Below are 20226 nucleotides of genomic sequence, written 5' to 3'. Positions count from 1 at the left end.
TAATGAGCTAGTATGCACCGCATACTAGCTCATTATGAAATACTTACCTTGGAACGAGGCCCCGACATCTGGCCCGATCCACGCCGAGGGAGCTGACATGCTCCCTTGGCGTCTCTTCCGGGTATCGCGGCTCCGGCGCTGTGAGTGGCCGGAGCCGCGATGTCGTCACTCCCGCGCATGCGCGCGGGAGATTTCAGTCCGGCCGGACGAGCGCTGCTGGATTTTCACGGCGAGAACCCCCTTGTGCGCATGCGCCGCTGCAGTCAGCGGCGCATACCGAGGGGAATATCTCCTAAACCGTACAGGTTTAGGAGATATTTTTTTTACCTACAGGTAAGCCTTATTATAGGCTTTCCTGTAGGTAAAAGTTAAAAAATTGACCATACAACCACTTTAAGAACAAATATTTTTCGATTATGGGCAGTGGTAAAATACTGCCATATGGCCACGAGATGGCGCTAAGGAGCACAGGAAATACATATGTAACAAGCGATACGATGCAACAGTTCTAGAGAATGCTAGAGGGTAATGGCAAACCAATGTAAGCAATGTTTAGTCTTTTTTTCTAGAATTGTTACATTCTATCTCCTCTTATTACAAAGATGCATTTTCTGTGCCTCTGCCCCATCTAGTGGTTATAAGTGGTATTTTACTACTGCCCATAGCAGCCTTTCTCAGCCTCATGTATACGGCTGCTGGTAAACGGACATTTAGGAACAGTTGGGCGTTTTATTTTTTTTATTTTTTTTTTTCAGCTGCCCCTAAACTCTCCTGTTATCTTATCAGTAGTTGTACATGGGGTAGTTTTTATAGTCCTTTCTAGGCAGTTGAGTTTAGAATCATTTTTTGGAACGCAAAAAAATGCGTTCAGGGCGGATGTTCGGAGGCATTTCAAACACTAAATGCCTGTAACAGCTTGTAAATGCGGTAAGCCGTGTTTCATTTATAGGCGTTTTTAATGGAGATACATTTTTGACAATTTGGGGGAGTGTGTGTGTGTGTGTGTGTGTGTGTGTGTGTGTGTTGTTTTTTTTTTTTTTTTTTTTTTTTTTTTTTTAAACGCCCCTAAACACAAACGCGGCAAAACGTATATTTTTAAACGTTAATTCGCTCAGGGTAGGCTTTAAAACGTCCCGTCTACATGAAGCCTTTTACTGCAGAGGAACCATTGAAATATCTTTCAGGTTTTAAGGGGAACCTAAATTTATTTAATTGGTGGTCAATGGGAGAATGTCTGGAAGATTCCTACAATACTTTGTAGAACCGCCTTTCTCTGCAATTACAGCTGCAAGTCATTTTGGGGATGTCTCCACCAGCTTTGCACATCTAGAGAGGACATTTCTGCTCATTCTTCATTACAAAATATCTCAAGCTCTGTCAGATTGGATGGAGAGCGTCTGTGATCAGCAATTTTCAAGTCTTGCCACAGATTCTCAATGGGATTTAGGTCTGGACTGTGACTGGGTCATTTTAACACATGAATATGCTTTGATCTAAACCATTCCATTGTAGCTCTGGCTGGATGTTTTTCGGGTCGTTGTCTTGCTGGAAGGTGAACCTCCGCCCCGGTCTCAAGTCTTTTGCAGACTTTAACAGGTTTTCTTCTAAGATTGTCCTGTATTTGGCTCCATCCATCTTCCCATCAACTCTGACCAGCTTCCCTGTCCCTGCTGAAGAAAAGCATCCCCACCACATGCTGCCACCACCATGTTTCACGGTGGGGATGGTGTGTTCAGGGTGATGTGCAGTGTATTTTGGTCTCATCTGACCAGAGCACCTTCTTCCACATGTTTGCTGTGTCCTCCACATGGCTTCTCACAAACTGCAAGCGGGATTTCTTGTGGCTTTTTCTCCAATGTCTTTCTTCTTGTCACTCTTCCATAAAGGGCAGATTTGTGGAGAGACGACTAATAGTTGTCCTGTGGACAGATTCTCCCCCCTGAGCTGTGGATCTCTGCAGCTCCTCCAGAGTTACCATGGACCTCTTGGCTCTTCTCTGATGAATGCTCTCCTTGCCCGGCTGGTCAGTTTAGGTGGACGGCCATGTCTTGGTAGGTTTGCAGTTGTGCCATACTCTTTCCATTTTCCGATGATGGATTGAACAGAGCTCCGTGAGATGTTCAAAGCTTGGGAGATTTTTTTTTTTTTTTTTTTTGTACTTCTCCACAACTTTATCCCTGACCTGTCTGGTGTGTTCCTTGACCTTCATGATGCTGTTTGTTCACTAAGGTTCTCTAACAAACCTCCGAGGGCTTCAAAGAACAGCTGTATTTATACTGAGATTAGGTTACACACAGGTGGACTCTATTTACTAATTAAGTGACTTGTGAAGGCGATTGGTTCCAATAGATTTTAGTTAGGGGTATCAGAGGAAAGGGGGCTGAATACAAATGTCTCCCCACACTTTTCACATATTTTATTTGCAAAAAATGTTGAAAACCATTGATAATTTTCCTTCCACTTCACAATTATGTGCCACATTGTGTTGGTCTATCACACAAAATACATGATACGTCTTTTTTTTATTTTTTGGTTGTAACATGACAAAATGTGGAAAATTTCAAGGGGTATGAATACTTTTTCAAGGCACTGTATGTATGTATGTGTGTGTATGTATATGTATATGTGTATATGTATATATATATATATATATATATATATATATATATATATATATATATATATATATATATATATATATATATATATATATAAAAAATGTTGTACTTTTAAATTGTATAGATAAATAGATCTAATGTCCTGTAGGATTATTGTGGTATGGCTCTCTCTCTTTAATAAGCAGAAATTTGACTTTTTTTTTTCTCTTTACAGAATCTCCCCCTCCTCCATATACTCGTCTTTCTCCACAGTTTGAGCAAAAACCTCTTGGTGAGTCCCCATGATTAATAAACGGACTTGTAATTATCTACAGAGAGTATTCTGCCAGCTCTTCCTTCTAGCCACTGATGGCGCTGTGCAGGCTGTTTGCTTAAACTAATGAAGGGATGTTCTTCATTTCAATATGGTTTCATTGAAGAGTCTCTAATACAGATGTATAGATATGATGGCTTTATTTTAAAGCTTTTGAGCGTTCTTTAATATAGAGTTCACAGAACTGATGGTCCTTAGATTGGTGGTCAGTGGGAAGAATGTTCCTTACATTGGTGATCAGTGGGAAGAATGTTCCTTACATTGGTGATCAGTGGGAAGAATGTTCCTTACATTGGTAATCAGTGAAAAGAATGATCCTTACATTGGTGGTCAGTGAGAAGAATGTTCCTTACATTGGTGATCAGTGGGAAGAATGATCCTTACATTGGTGATCAGTGGGAAGAATGTTCCTTACATTGGTGATCAGTGGGAAGAATGTTCCTTACATTGGTGATCAGTGGGAAGAATGTCCCTTACATTGGTGATCAGTGAGAAGAATGTTCCTTACATTGGTGATCAGTGAGAAGAATGTTCCTTACATTGGTGATCAGTGGGAAGAATGTTCCTTACATTGGTGATCAGTGAGAAGAATGTTCCTTACATTGGTGATCAGTGAGAAGAATGTTCCTTACATTGGTGATCAGTGAGAAGAATGTTCCTTACATTGCTGATCAGTGAGAAGAATGTTCCTTACATTGGTGATCAGTGAGAAGAATGTTCCTTACATTGGTGATCAGTGAGAAGAATGTTCCTTACATTGGTGGTCAGTGAGAAGAATGTTCCTTACATTGGTGATCAGTGGGAAGAATGTTCCTTACATTGGTGATCAGTGGGAAGAATGTTCCTTACATTGGTGATCAGTGAGAAGAATGTTCCTTACATTGGTGATCAGTGAGAAGAATGTTCCTTACATTGGTGATCAGTGGGAAGAATGTTCCTTACATTGGTGATCAGTGAGAAGAATGTTCCTTACATTGGTGATCAGTGAGAAGAATGTCCCTTACATTTGTGATCAGTGGGAAGAATGTTCCTTACATTGGTGATCAGTGAGAAGAATGTTCCTTACATTGGTGATCAGTGAGAAGAATGTTCCTTACATTGGTGATCAGTGGGAAGAATGTTCCTTACATTGGTGATCAGTGGGAAGAATGTTCCTTACATTGGTGATCAGTGAGAAGAATGTTCCTTACATTGGTGATCAGTGAGAAGAATGTTCCTTACATTGGTGATCAGTGAGAAGAATGTTCCTTACATTGGTGATCAGTGAGAAGAATGTTCCTTACATTGGTGATCAGTGAGAAGAATGTTCCTTACATTGGTGATCAGTGAGAAGAATGTTCCTTACATTGGTGATCAGTGAGAAGAATGTTCCTTACATTGGTGATCAGTGAGAAGAATGTTCCTTACATTGGTGATCAGTGGGAAGAATGATCCTTACATTGGTGATCAGTGGGAAGAATGATCCTTACATTGGTGATCAGTGGGAAGAATGTTCCTTACATTGGTGATCAGTGGGAAGAATGTTCCTTACATTGGTGATCAGTGGGAAGAATGCTCCTTACATTGGAGATCAGTGAGAAGAATGTCCCTTACATTGGTGATCAGTGGGAAGAATGTTCCTTACATTGGTGATCAGTGGGAAGAATGTTCCTTACATTGGTGATCAGTGAGAAGAATGTTCCTTACATTGGTGATCAGTGAGAAGAATGTCCCTTACATTGGTGATCAGTGAGAAGAATGTTCCTTACATTGGTGATCAGTGAGAAGAATGTTCCTTACATTGGTGATCAGTGAGAAGAATGTTCCTTACATTGGTGGTCAGTGGGAAGAATGATCCTTACATTGGTGATCAGTGGGAAGAATGATCCTTACATTGGTGATCAGTGGGAAGAATGTTCCTTACATTGGTGATCAGTGGGAAGAATGTTCCTTACATTGGTGATCAGTGGGAAGAATGCTCCTTACATTGGAGATCAGTGAGAAGAATGTCCCTTACATTGGTGATCAGTGAGAAGAATGTTCCTTACATTGGTGATCAGTGAGAAGAATGTTCCTTACATTGGTGATCAGTGAGAAGAATGTTCCTTACATTGGTGATCAGTGGGAAGAATGTTCCTTACATTGGTGGTGACACTTGTTCCCTCACTCGCAACCACTTGGGGCCATCCATTCTTAATGGCACACCCCCAATGCATCTAAACGCACAGTTTGTTTTGCGGGTGTGCGGGAAATCGCCTGGAGCAAAAAGCGCCATGATTTTTCCCTACAGCTGTGGTTTTAAAAAGGCGCAGGGACCATTTTCCTGCATTTCCAGCAGCTCACTCAAGCGAATAGACTGCTGTGCCAGCACAAATGCGGGGGGTGGGGGGGGGCGCGCAGTGAACGCACGGGCGCAACCCATGCCTAAGGGGCCCCCTTTAATCTTCACGAGTCGGAATTTGCGATTTCTGCCCACAGTTCCAAATTGTGTGGAAATCGCTGGAAAAAATGCATGTGGGGGGGGAAAAAAAAATTCTGGTGAGATCGTCCCAATGATCACGGTAATCCTGGCAAACCGCACCTTTTTAAAAAAAAAAAAAAATAAGTTTAATTAGTGTGAAGTTTTGTCGCGCATTGGGAACGTAAATGGCACATTCGCAGCTTTGAAATTGCATGATGTGTGAACGGGGGCCAAAAGTTTTTTTTTTATTTTTTTTTTTCGGGTTTAGATACAATTTTGATACTTTGTAAACATTGAAAGTTTTTTCTATTGTGAATTACGCCATAAATTCTCTTCGTATTCCCGTCATTTACCATCGAGTGGGCGTTTTTTTTTTTTTTTTTTTTTTTGCGACTCCTGATCAGCTCGGCGTGCCGCTCGTCTTGCGGCGGAGGGTTAAGAGCGTCTTTGTGTGGGTAATGGAGGGAGAACAATGCGGGTTACTTGTTAAAACAAAGTTTCTTGTGCTTCAGTAGCAGATGGAGGAAGGAAGGAAACCTGCAGGAATAAACAGCTTGAAGAATGTTAATGTGGGTAATTAAGTACGGTAACTATGAAGCATTTAAAGGCTTTGTGTAACCTTATCCTTCCAGCGCCGTGTCCCGGCCTGCTTTGTGGTCAGGGCAGTTGAAATTTTACATGCTACAGACAAAAAGGAGGAGGGGGGGGGGGAGGGGAGGGGTGTAACAGGAGGAGGGCATGAAGACCCTGCGAGGGAGCGCGACTCGAGCAACTGAGATCTTCCAACGCTGACCTAAAACTGCCCATAGACTCTGAGGTTTTACTCATTCGGCATGCAGGACGCAAAAAAAAAAAAAAAAAAAAATGAAATGATTCCTTTGACGCTATACCGTACGGATAGACGAATCTCCCCGCTGTGCCGCAGAATACCTGAACGGCGGCTGCATCTGAATTCCTATTGGTTCCCCATCCATTGTAAACGGCCTGGATGGGGGAACCTCCCCCCCCCCCCACGCTGCCCATCGTATTCTGACCGCGGCTGGCACTATACCCAAACAGCGGCTGCATCTGAAGTGGATGATTTACACCTCGACTGTCGCCGCCGTCTTTGAAGGTCTAATGCCAAAGTCTTGCCAAAAAAGATCCCCCCCCCGGCGGATAAGGACCGCCCCCCCTCTGTACTGCGCATGCGCAGTAAAAACGACTACAGAGCCGCCGAAAATAGCCGAAGCTGAACACAGTGAGTCAGCTGTACACGGCGCCTGCGCACTACATTCTTCCCTGAGTCCAGGTTCAAGCCCCACCATCCAAGTGGACATAGAGCTAGAATAATATGCCGAGAGCAGCGAGGCCGCGCCCCGAAGAGCGGCGAGCGGCCCTGTTGCAGGCCCGGTGTACAGCTGACTCGCTGTGTCCAGCTTCACCTATTTTGGGGCGGCTCCGTTGTGGTTCGTACTGTTCAAGTGCTGCGCCTGCACAGTACAGGGGGGTTCTTAGCGTGGGGGACGACGACGACGACTTTCTCGGCAGAACACCGGCCATACGCTATATGAAAGAAAAAAAAAAAAATCGCCCAAACCTATTTTTTCGAAAAAGGAACATTCAGCTGTGAGAGCCAATGATAGTGCCATCATGTAATGATCGATAAATCATTCAGTTTCTTCTTCTTCCTTTTTTTACATATACAGTAAAATCTTGGATTGCGAGCATAATTCATTTCAGAAACATGCTTGTAATCCAAAGCACTTGTATATCAAAGCGAATTTCTCCATAAGAAATAATGGAAACTCGGATGATTCGTTCCACAACTATTTATTAATAAGTCCTTCAGTTTATAGTCCATATAAAAAAGATTACAGCGATGTGATGGGTTGTGTAACCATAAAATGTCCATCCACAAATGGAAGCCTCCACAAGGGGATTAGAAGGAGCGCCAGAGTATAAAAGAGAAGTGGGGCGCCTCTAAGTGTAGCAATATGTTGCTAAATGTTGTACCTTCATTAAATGTAACCATATTGCTACACTTAGATTATATATACCGTATTTGCTGACGTATAAGACAACCTTTTACAGTAAAAAAAAAAAAAAATGAGCAAAAAGCTGGGGTCGTCTTATACGCCGAATATAAAGCCGAATACTCGCCGAGTGTGCGATAATACTGTATACATTCAATATACACCGCTGAGCCAATCCCGGCGAGCGATGTATTCTATTAATGAATACAGCGCCTGCTCGGATTGGAGTAACAACCTCTGCAGCCTGCTCGGATTGGCTGTGAGAGTCAGAGGCGCGGGCTGATGATGTAACAGCCTCTGCCAATCCGAGCAGGCACTGTATGCAATAATAGAATGCATAGCTTTCCGTGATTGGCTCAGGGCGGTATACTATATGTATACTGTGAGACAGCATGTTACCCGGCGCCAACTTTGTTTCTGAGCATACGGAATTCCTGCACAAGGGGGTCGTCTTATACAGTGAGTACAGCACAATACCAACTTTTTAAATTGAAAAGTAGGGGGTCGTCTTATACGCCGGCAAATACGCTAATTAAATTTTATATATATATTCCTTTTTTTTATTTTTTTATATCACAAAAAGAAAAAAATCTGAGATGATCAAATACCACTAAAAGAAAGCTCTATTTGTGGGGAAAAAATATATATAAATTTAATTTGGGTACAGTGTTGCATGACTGTGCAATTGTCAGTTAAAGTAATGGTTAAACCGTTTAAAAAAAAAAAAAAAAATGGCCTGGTCATGAAGGGGGTAAAACCTTCCGAAGCGCGAGTGGTTATACTGCATATAAAACCAAAAAAAAATAAAAAAAACTAATATATTGCAGCTTGGTAATCTTTGGCTGGTATGTAAAAATAAATAATATCATTTTACATTCACCGGCCACTTTATTAGGTCCCCCCCTTGCTAGTAGCGGGTTGGACCTCCTTTTCCCTTCATTCTTGGTGGCATAGATACAACAAAGTGTTGGAAACGTTCCTCTGAGATTTTGCTCCATAGTGACATGATAACCACACAGTTGCTGCAGATCTGTCGGCTGCACATCCGTGATGCCAATCTCCCGTTCCACCACATCCCCAGAAGTGCTCTGTTGTTGGATGAGATGTGGTGAGTGTGGAGGCCATTGGAGGACAGGGACCTCGTTGTCCAGTGGTGAGATGATTGGAGCTTTGTGACATGGGGCATTATCCTGCTGGAAGGAGCCATCAGAAGATGGGGACACTGTAGTCATAAAGGGATGAGCAAAAATACTCAGGTTGTGGGGTTTAAATGATGCTCAATTGGTACTACGGGGCCCAAAGTGTGCCAAGAAAAAGTCCCTTCCACACCATTACACCCCCACCACCAGCCTGAACCGGTGATACTCCATCCCCCACCCCATTACACCCCCAACACCAGCCTGAACCAGTGATACTCCATCCCCCACCCCATTACACCCCCAACACCAGCCTGAACCGGTGATACTCCATCCCCCACAAGATTACACCCCCACCACCAGCCTGAACCGGTGATACTCCATCCCCCGCACCATTACACCCCCACCACCAGCCTGAACCGGTGATACCCCATCCCCCACACCATTACACCCCCACCACCAGCCTGAACCGGTGATACTCCATCCCCCACCCCATTACACCCCCAACACCAGCCTGAACCAGTGATACTCCATCCCCCACCCCATTACACCCCCAACACCAGCCTGAACCGGTGATACTCCATCCCCCACAAGATTACACCCCCACCACCAGCCTGAACCGGTGATACCCCATCCCCCACACCATTACACCCCCAACACCAGCCTGAACCGGTGATACTCCATCCCCCGCACCATTACACCCCCACCACCAGCCTGAACCGGTGATACAAGGCAGGATGGATCCATGCGCCAAATTCTGACCCCACCATCTGAATGTCGGAGCTGAAATCCAGACTCATCAGACCAGGCAACGTTTTTCCAATCTTCTATTGTCCAGTCTTGGTGATCCTGTGCCCATTGTAGCCACATTTTTCCTGTTCTCAGCTGACAGGTGTGGCATCCGGTGTGGTCTTCTGCTTCAAGGTTCAATGTATGGTGCGTTCAGAGATGGTATTCTGCATACCTTGGGTGTAACGAGTGGTTATTTAAGTTACTGTTGCCTTTCTATCATCTGGAACCAGTCTGCCCATTCTCCTCTGACATCAACAAGGCATTTTCCTCCACACAACTGCCGCTCACTGGATATTTTTCTCTTTTTTTTTTTTTTCTTTTTTTTTTTTGGACCATTCTCTGTAATCCCGAGAGATGGTTGTGTGTGAAAATTCCAGAAATACTCAGACTTTCTTCCCCATTCTGATGCTCAGTTTGAACTTCAGCAAGTCGTCCCCACCGTGTCTAGATGTCTAAATGCATTGAGTTGCTGATTAGCTAATTGTTACCAGGCAATTGAATAGCTGTACCTAATAAAGTGGCCGGTGAGGGTATAATGGCATTTTTGTCAAAAGACTATGACTAAAACAAAAAAATGAAATTTTGATGTCGAAGTGAACACTGCTCACAAGGATCTTCCTCATTGATATTTTGTTTTATTTTCAGATCTCTCCGATTCATACACTGAAGTGGAAGCCTCCAGTTCACTCTGTATCTCTGCCGCTGATGTGTCAGGTAGGTGTCATTGGTGTACAATGCTGTCCTATCTGAAGGTCTATATGGGACATGGAAAATTTGTTCATTAACTGTTCGAAATTTGGCCTGTGGTTGCCATCAGGGCAACATTGTGATCAATGTGTGGCCACCCAATGGAGGGCGAGAGAGGGGGGTGTGCGTGGCGCGTTTTCCCGGAGACTTTGCCCTCTTTTTCAAATGCGTTTTGAATTAGAATTTTGGGCATTTGAAAAAGAGGGCAAAGTCCCTGGAAATGCACGCCTCATCTCCCGACATCCACCAGGCATTTTGACAGCGGTCATCCTGGTGTGCAGCCTAGAACGCCGCCATTTAATATCCGTACTTTGAGCTGGCTGGCTCCTTGTCCTTCTCGGTCTCTGTTTGCTCGGTGAAGACTACAGCCTCACGCTGATCACAGCTGCTTGGTCTCCGGTGTTCCCTCTCCATGCTGTTTCATGCTAACTTGTAAGTGTGCTGCTTATTTAACCACTTGAGATCCGCACTATAGCCAAATGACGGCTACAGCGCGGATCTCCTTTTCCGGGACGACGTCAATAGACGTAGTCCCGTGCACGAGCGCCCTGCGCGCCCCCTGAGTCTCTACGAGACTCGCCTGATCACCGATCCATGCAAGGGGTCGATCCAACCCCTTATCACGTGATCAGCTGTCAGCCAATGACAGCTGATCATGTGATATAACGGAGCCGGTAATTATTCCTCCTCGCGCTGACGGCACGAGGAGAAAAAAAAAAGCCGATGGCCAGCCCTGTTAGTGACCACCTGCCCCCTGCCAGTGCCACAATAGAAAAAATTAAAGGGCCACCCAGCAGTGCCCACAGTGCCACCCAGCAGTGCCCACAGTGCCACCCAGCAGTGCCCACAGTGCCACCCAGCAGTGCCCACAATCTGCCTCAACATAGGTGCTGCACCCCAGTGCCACATATCCGTGCCCATCAGTGTCATCTACCAGTGCCCATCTGTGCCACCTATCTGTGCCACCCATCTGTGCTGCCTTATCTGTGCCCATCAGTGCCGCCTTATCTGTGCCCATCTTTGCCCATCAGTGCCGCCTTATCTGTGCCGCCTTAACTATGCCTATCAGTGCCCACCAGTGCCGCCTCATCAGCGCACTTCAATGAAGGAGAAAAATTACCCGTTTGCAAAATTTTATAACAAACTATTAAACATGATTTTTTTTTTTTTTTTTGCATTTTTTTTTGTTTGTTTAGCAAAAAATAAAACTCCGAGCTGTGATTAAATACCACCAAAAGAAAGCTCTATTTGTGGGAAAAAAATGATAAAAATGTCATTTGGGTACAGTGTTGTATGACCGCGCAATTGTCATTCAAAGTGCATCAGCGCTGAAAGCTGAAAATTGGTCTGGGACTGAGGGGGGTTTAAGTGCCCAGTAAGCAAGTGGTTAATAAAGTGTTTTTTTTTTTTTTGTTTTTTGTTTTTTTTACCTCAGCGCCCTGCTGTTTGTTTGTTTTTTATTTTATGGAAGGACATGACCATGGTAATGCTTATATCAAATTATAGTGGTTTGGTCTAAATCTGTAAATCCCACAAAAATGGAACTTCCACTTTTCGGGTATCCCCAGCCCTCCCCCTCCTGGAGTCGCATTTGGCACCTTTCAGGTGGGAGGGCAGCAAATACCTGTATAATCTAGATATTTGCTCCCACTTCCGGGCATTAATCGCCGCAGTATCCACGGCGATCTACGCCATGTCCGGCCTCTTCTGCCCCCCCACTGTCTTCTGGGAGACACACAGGTCCCAGAAGACAACAGGGGCCAGTGAGATCATGCAGCGTGACTCGCACATGCGCAGTAGGGAGCCAGTCTGTGAGGCCCACAAGGCTCCACTTCCTGATTCCCTTGCCGAAGATGCCGGCTCCTCCACCCGGGGGGCCGAGGGACGGATCGGCTTCAGGGTGAGGACATCGCGGGGCCCCTGGGACAGGTACGTTTCCTAATATTAAAAAGTCAACAGCTGCAGTATTTGTAGCTGCTGACTTTTTAAAAAACATAATTTTTTATTTTATTTTTTTTTCCGGTGGAACGCCGCTTTAAGTTCCTCCTTCTAAAATGAAGAGAAGTGCATCTTCTGCTTTCCAGAGGAAATACACATGAAGGCTGCGATTATTTATTCGTCATAGTTATGTTTGGGCAGGTCCCTGTTCCTTATTTTTATCATTGGTTACTGCTGAATTTTAAAGTGGTTGTAAACCTCAGACATGAAATATGAACAAAGCATATCCCTCTATAGTGTGTACTTGTCTCAGTCCAGAACCCTAAGGAGGTTATTTACTAAAAGGGGAGAGTGCAAAATCTTGTGCAACTCTGCATGCAAACCAATCGCCTTACATGTTTTACTGCCAAAGTTTAATTGAACAAGCTAAAAGATGATTGGTTACCATGCACAGCTGCACCAGATTCAGACTGCTCCAGTTTTAGTAAATCTCCTCCTAAGTGTAGTTTCTGTCTGCTGCCTCCTTCCTCTATCAGCGTGAATCACGTCTGATAACAAGATTTCCTGACACCAAGAAAAACAATGGTGACGGGGGAGGGAGCGCCTGCTGGTTGACAGCCTCAGCTCTGTATCTGTGTGCTCTATGAAGGGGGGGGGGGGGTGTATTTTACCTCCAATCAGCTGTCGGCTCTCATCACTGAGCTCTGCAGAGTGTAGCTTCAGCTCTCCACCCCCCCCCCCCCCCTTTTTTTTTCCTGCACTCTCAGACGAGCTTTATAATTCAGCAATTTGAACAGATGTAGAGGAGAGAAGACTGCAAATAAACAGGTACAACGTATGTAGGGAGATTTGTTTAATCAACCCTACATACGTTGTACCTGTTTATTTGCAGTCTTCTCTCCTCTACATCTGTTCAAATTGCTGAATTATAAAGCTCGTCTGAGAGTGCAGGAAAAAAAAAGGGGGGGGGGGGGGTGGAGAGCTGAAGCTACACTCTGCAGAGCTCAGTGATGAGAGCTGACAGTTGATTGGAGGGTATTTTTTCTGCATTATCATATATCGGAAGGTCTCTTTTTGTATCCCTTCCTCATCATTCGTTACTGCTGAATTTATAGGAAAACTGTCTTTGCCCCCTTTTTTGAAATGCTATTTGCCTGGCTGTAAAGCTGATCCAGTGGCATCAATTCTTTTGCAGACCTGGAAAAGTTTGAGGATCGGGAATTCTGTCCGGCAATGACTGTCAGATGGAATCGATCGAACAGCTCTACAGCCAACCGGTTACTTCCATGAACTCCCTGATTATTTTCAGTGGAGGGCAGTAAAGAGAAGCTGTCACAGCCAAAGGTACTAGTCAAAAGTACCAACTATACCCGATCCTTTCTGCCACCATTCGCCATTGCTACGTGCCAGGTGTTGCCCGTCATTATGGGAATTGAGCCTCAAAACGGAAGAAAACACAGAAATTGAACAGTTCACGAAACATGCCGGGAATCTTACTCGTGTCTCATTGGTTGTGCGCTCAACCGAACTGTCAAACCACCCATTGGCTGGTGTCATAACTGATCACATGTGCAGCATCATGGCAGTTGCAGATCAGACAGAGGCAACTTCCTTTGCTGAAAACGATGGGAAGGTTTACTTCCACCTTTTAAGCACTCCATTCACACTTGCTTTTGTAATCCAAAGAACAATTTTGCGTTTGGATTGCCCATCAAAGAGCATTTGTCATGCAATGTTGGAGGCATTTGTATTTCAGCCTCACTGCCTGCTCTAACCCCTTGAACCCTGCACTAGTGTGTCCCAACTGCATGCATTGCATGTGGTTGCAGGGTCCGTGCAGAATGGCTGCCATTCGCATAAGTGGGTCTTGAGGGGTATAAAATCCTGCCACAGCGTGTGTGCTCCCCCCGCTGGCTTTGCAGCTGAAGGAGGAGTGGTTGAGGGTGGGAAAAAAAACGGCTCAGCTGCAGGGCTTTCACTCCCTCAACCGCTAGTGTGAATGAGCCCTAAGCCTCCCCCCCCCCCCCCCCCCCCCATTCACACTGGTGCGACTTCAAAAAACAAAACGGTTCCTGCACTATTTTTTTGCAATTTAAGGTGCAACTTAGACAATTTCAAAGTCGGATTAAGTGTGAACGGGGCTTTATGCTCTATTTACAGATGAGCGTAATGCAGCAACGTATGCTGCACTGCGTTTTATTATTATTATTTTTTTTTTTTTTAAAGCCTTTTTTGCTGTGCGTTTTTTTATTTTTTTTTTTTTTTTTGAGCAGCACAAGTCATGTGACTGGGCCTATTGCCGCTCCGCGTTGAATTTTCTGTCCTGCAATTTCCGTGTGTTTCGTCTCACTACAATCGTTGAAAAATTGTACCAAATTTTAGGGAGCCATTTAAGAAAGAAAGGCATTGCGAATGCGTCCCGCGTTTTTGCGGCAATTTTGTTATTGTGGGATTCTGCCCGCAAATTCTAAAACTGTTGCAGGAAGAAAGATAGGAGTAGCAGCAGGAAGAGTAGAAAGAATGGGGGGGGGGGGGGGGGAGCGGGGGCTGGGGTGAATTTAGCATTGTTTACTTTGGACTATTTGTTGGCATTAAGATACGAAAGATACGAATGCCAAACAATTGATGGGTAAATATTGGCCGGCCGCCTGTGTGTGTGCACCTCGCAGACCCCCCCCCATAGAGCCGAATTATCTCTGAACAATGGTGATCAGTGGGGAAAAATTCCAACTGGTGGTCGGTCAGCCAAAGCCTGTTTGTTTACACCACAAGCTGCCCATAGATATGCGATTTGCCTCCTGATTCTTGTTAATTGTCCATGTCCTGGGAGGATCGACCTTTTTCTGTCTGGAGACCTGAAAGCAGAACTCCCAGGGAAAGGGATTACAAGCAATCTTTCACCTGCCAAAAGGTTACCTGCCAATGATGGGGCACTCTTCCTCCCACTGACCCCCAGCGATGGAGGGGGGGCACTCTTCCTCCCACTGACCCCCAGCGAGGGGGGGGGGGCACTCTTCCTTCCACTGACCCCCCAGCGATGGAGGGGGGGGGCACTCTTCCTCCCACTGACCCCCAGCGATGGAGGGGGGGGCACTCTTCCTCCCACTGACCCCCAGCGATGGAGGGGGGGGCACTCTTCATCCCACTGACCCCCAGCGATGGAGGGGGGGGCACTCTTCCTCCCACTGACCCCCAGAGATGGAGGGGGGGGCACTCTTCTCCCACTGACCCCCAGCGATGGAGGGGGGGGCACTCTTCCTCCCACTGACCCCCAGCGATGGAGGGGGGGGGCACTCTTCCTCCCACTGACCCCCAGCGATGGAGAGGGGGGGCCACTCTTCCTCCCACTGACCCCCAGCGAGGGGGGGGGGCACTCTTCATCCCACTGACCCCCAGCGATGGAGGGGGGGGGGCACTCTTCCTCCCACTGACCCCCAGCGATGGAGGGGGGGGCACTCTTCCTCCCACTGACCCCCAGCGATGGAGGGGGGGCACTCTTCCTCCCACTGACCCCCAGCGATGGAGGGGGGGGCACTCTTCCTCCCACTGACCCCCAGCGATGGAGGGGGGGGCACTCTTCCTCCCACTGACCCCCAGCGATGGAGAGGGGGGGGCACTCTTCTCCCACTGACCCCCAGCGATGGAGAGGGGGGGGCACTCTTCCTCCCACTGACCCCCAGCGATGGAGAGGGGGGGGCACTCTTCCTCCCACTGACCCCCAGCGATGGAGAGGGGGGGCACTCTTCCTCCCACTGACCCCCAGCGATGGAGGGGGGGGCACTCTTCCTCCCACTGACCCCCAGCTATGGGGGGGGGCACCCTCTTCCTCCCACTGACCCCCAGCGATGGAGGGGGGCCACTCTTCCTCCCGGGACATTTTCTACTCCCAACGGCCACAATCTGGCCCCACTAAAGGTCTGAAGGGCAGTAAACTGGCCCTTTGTTTAGATCGTTTGGAGACCATTGGACTAGGGGATCTCTGAGGTCCAAGCTGGACCAATGTAACTATGTAAAAGAATCCACGACTGGAGTTCTACTTTAAGAATTTTTGATAATGACATAACCGAGGTGGGGGGGGGGGGGAGTTCTCCAACATTTGTCTCCTGTATATGGGTAGGCGTTGTTTATAGCCTGACAAAGGCAATTCTCATCAGCTATTCTCCGATAAAGAAAACTGACCCGAACTCTCTAATGCTTAATGTACTTCTTAATGGAAGTAAAGAAAACAAACCTCCACCCTTCATTTCTCGGGTTGTTTTAATAAATCCTCGGATAGAATTGGATAACAATTCCCGGGCTCGTCCTTATTCTTCATGGGGACGGGTTCGGGCTGTTTGCAATTATTAGAGAAAAAGACGAGAGAAGCTTGGTGGCCATGAATGACGGACGTAACCCCCGACCTCTCCTTATACGTGGTTCTTGTTCCATATGGCACAATTGTCTTCCTTTTCCTAAATGTTGGGATGTGCAGGACAGCGACGCATGGCGACCAATCATAGCTGTTCTAAATGTGGTTAGCCTAAATTACAAAATTTCTGAGGGGTTGCTGTAGAATAGTAGGCTTGGCGCACCGGTCTTGGCGCACCGCGCACCGGTCTTGGCGCACCGGTCTTGGCGCACCGGTCTTGGCGCACCGGTCTTGGCGCACCCGTCTTGGCGCACCGGTCTTGGCACACCGGTCTTGGCACACCGGTCTTGGCACAAAACGAATCTCCAGCTTAAGGCCCATTTCACACTTCACGTAGCGTGAACGCTATATTGCCGGCTCATGATTTTGCGTTTTGCGGGACCCAGTTTTGGCTCTGAGCCAGGAGCCTATTTTTTACATGCATCAGGAGGAATGGCACCCAAACACACGTAACTCGTTTTTGCCACAATTTGGAATTGCGGGGAAAATTGCGCCAATTTTGCCTGCGACTCCTGATCGCCACAATGTGATCGGGCAGAAATCTTACTTTTATATATGGCGGCGTCACACATGCGCACTCCAGCGGGTAGTAAAATGTGATGGGTAGCCGAATGTGACGTGACACCGCCAACAATCAGTGCCGACGTGCCATCTATCAGTGCTGCTTATCAGTGTTACCTAGCAGTGACGCCTATCAATGCCCATCTGTGCCACCCATCAGGGCAACCTCCTCAGCGCCCATCCAGTGCAGCCTCATCAGCACTCGTCAATAAGGCTCGGTTCACACAGGGGGCGACACGACGCGGCACGACTTGCCGCGCCGCGACCTGACAAGTCGCCCCCGTTCTGTACTACGGAACCGTTCTAAGAGGAGCGACTCGAGTCGCTCCGACTTAGAAAAAAGGTTCCTGTACTACTTTTGGGCGACCTCGGGCGACTTGCATTGACTTCTATACAGAAGTCATTTGCAAGTCGCCGCTGAGGTCGCGGCAGGTCGTGGTGCGGCAAGTCGTGTCGCCCCCTGTGTGAACCGAGCCTAAAGGAGAAAAAAATACCTGTTTGCAAAATTTTATAACAAACTATAAAACTGTCTTTTGTTTTCTCAAACATTTCGGTGTGTTTTTTTTTTTTTTTTTTTTTTTTTTTTGGCAAAAATAAAAAAAAAAACCAGCAGAGATTAAATACACTAAAAGAAATCTCTATTTGTGGGAATTTTTTTTTATAAAAATGTAATTTGGGTACAGTGTAGCATGACCGCCCAAATGTCATACAAAGAGTGACAGCGCTGAAAGCTGAAAATTGGCCTGGGCAGGAAGGGACTTTCAGTGCCCGGTAAGCGAGGGGTTAAAGTGACTTGGAAAAAATACAGGTTGGAGTGCGATTCTTATCTGTGTATTTTTCAATGGTCTACCATGTTTTAAAAACGTCCTTTTTGGTAGACAAGTGGTTTATGATGATCGGTATTTAAGGCACTATTACCAAGCCTCCATGTTTTTTAACCCTCTCGTTACTGCGTGTTTCTCTGTTTCCAAAAAATAGTGGCAAAAAAAAAAAAAATGAGGTCACTTTGAAGCATCTACTTTCCAAATAAATAGGGGTCATTTGACCGAATGTAGTTACGTGTGTGTGTGTGTAGAGATAGATATATAGACATATATATATATACACACACCACACACACACACACACACACATAGATCTCTCTCTAGATCTTTCTCTCTCTAGATCTTTCTCTCTCTCTCGTGCTCTCTCTCTCTCATTTAGATAGATATCTATCTATCTATCTATCTATCTATTATCTATATCCATACGTTCGCTTTTTAGGTGGTGCTTCTCCTAGGTTTATCATAGGTACGTGGTGGGCAGGTTGGAGAGTTCACAGCAAGGCTGCTTTCTAAAGACAGGCGCTCGGTATCTGTTGTTTCGGAATTTGCGAAGCCTGAGAAACAGGAAGCCCATTGTCCTGCTAAGTGAAGGAAAGGTCCCCAGTCGGCAGCAACAAATTTTTATAGCCTCTTTTTCTGTAGCATTAAATCTCCAAGTGGGACAGCTATAAATATATCGCGTTCAGTTTAGCTGAGCCTTAAAGGGGAACGTCACTCGCCCCCTCTGTATTTTTTTTTTTTTTTTTATATATATATATATATAATTTATATTCTAAAAATACACATCATATTCAGATACTCTCCTGCCCAGCAGCCTTGTCATCCTGCAGTGCCCTAATAGGGTGCCGCAACCCGGGTCCCGAGCTGCCATGTTGGTTCTCCTCTGCCATTTAAAAGCTGGCTGCCTCGGACTGGGTTGAGGAAGCTGACCATTGGCCGCTGTGAGTCTCTACTTCTGCAGCTTCCTGGGGACATGTGATGTGGTATCCCAGAAGGCTAAGGGCACAGGGGTCGTTCTTGCCTAGGTGGGATATGAGAATTGCGGCTGTGGGGCAGCGCGAGGTGTACAAAATCGCAAAAACAAAAAGTCAACTGTTAAAATATGGGCATTTTATATTGCGGAAGGGGCAGGGAGTGCAGGGATCTATGGAGGATCTGGGGGCGAAGGTCTGATTTAAGTCCAACGTTTTATTTTATTTTTTTTCCATTTTACTTTGAGGGAGAGTTTTTAAAGTGATTGTATACCCTTCCATATACTCCATGAAGTTATTGATCTCCTACATATGTTGTACCTGTGTATCTGCAGGATTCTCTTTTCTACAGCTGTTCAAATTGCAGAATTTGATGAAGCTTGTCTGAGCTTTCAGAAAGCGGGGGGGACTGAAGTTGCGCTCTGCAGACCTCAGTAAGCCCTTGTACACGCGGTCGGAGATTCTGACTGAATGTGTCCTATCGGACCTTTTTGACGGATATTCCGACTGTGTGTGGTCTCCATCGGGCTGTTTCCATCGGAGTATCCGACGGACCAAGTTTTACAACTTGTCCGTAAAATTTTCCGACAAAATGCTCCGATCGGACATACTCCGATCATGTGTAGCCTACTCCGACGGACAAAGTGCCACGCATGCTCAGATCAAATTCCTAGACCAAAGCTATTGGCTACTGGCCTGAACGTAGTCCCGTCCTAACGAAATAACGTCATCACGTTCTGTACAATCGGATTTTCCGACAACTTTGCCCGACCGTGTGTATGCAACAGTTTCGGACAAAATCCAATGGATTTGGTTGTCAGAATGTCCGACCGTGTGTACAAGGGCTAAGAGCTCATCGGAGGGAAGGGACACACCTCCCTCCACACAGCTCTAAGGAACAGCGCTGAGGCTGTCAATCACAAGCTGTGTGCAGTAGGTTTTTTTTTTTTTTCCCTTCTCTTGGTGTCAGGAAAACTTGTCAGAAGTGATTCATGCTGATAGCAGAGGAAGGAGGCAGCAGACAGAAGTTACACTCTCTGCTCTGGATTCAGACAAGCTCACACTATAGAGGGATATGCTTTGTTCATATTTCATGTCTGAGGTTTACAACCACTTTATTAAATAAGGAAAAGTTAGACCGCCTCATATTGGCTGTAACTGGTGGGTGGAGTTTGGGAACTCCAATGTAGAGGAGTGACTGCTAGAGACCCACTGAGGTACCCTCTCACCCAAAACTGCATTTTTCGTTTTTAGGTGGGTTGAACCTGTAAAGACCTTGCACTGTGCTTTGGTGGAGTAAGTTAGTGTCTGTGATGTCACTAGGTTCTAATAAACTGGTAGGTAGGCTTAGGCTTAATAACTGTCCTGGTGCATTTAGGTATTTGGTTCATTGTAATGGCATATTCTACATTTTTGCTAAAAAAAAAAAGAGACCCCATAAGCCCCCCTGGCCAGCATGGAAA

At 46.0% G+C, this 20226-nt stretch overlaps 1 protein-coding gene across 1 annotated transcript in view; it reads left to right on the top strand.

Annotated features, from left to right (window-relative positions):
• LOC143958202 (mothers against decapentaplegic homolog 6-like) overlaps positions 1 to 20226 on the top strand; it is a 63395-nt gene that overhangs the window by 32363 nt on the left and 10806 nt on the right. Inside the window, 2 exon segments of the mRNA XM_077467674.1 lie at positions 2833 to 2889; positions 9960 to 10028. Of these exon segments, the coding sequence (XP_077323800.1) occupies positions 2833 to 2889; positions 9960 to 10028 (126 nt within the window).

Source organism: Lithobates pipiens, unplaced genomic scaffold (assembly GCF_037356315.1).
Source record: "Lithobates pipiens isolate NorthernLeopardFrog02 unplaced genomic scaffold, aLitPip1_a1.2 Scaffold_6, whole genome shotgun sequence".
Lineage (NCBI taxonomy): Eukaryota > Metazoa > Chordata > Amphibia > Anura > Ranidae > Lithobates > Lithobates pipiens.
Note: the sequence above shows the minus strand (reverse complement) of the source record. Positions and strands in the feature narration are given on the sequence as shown.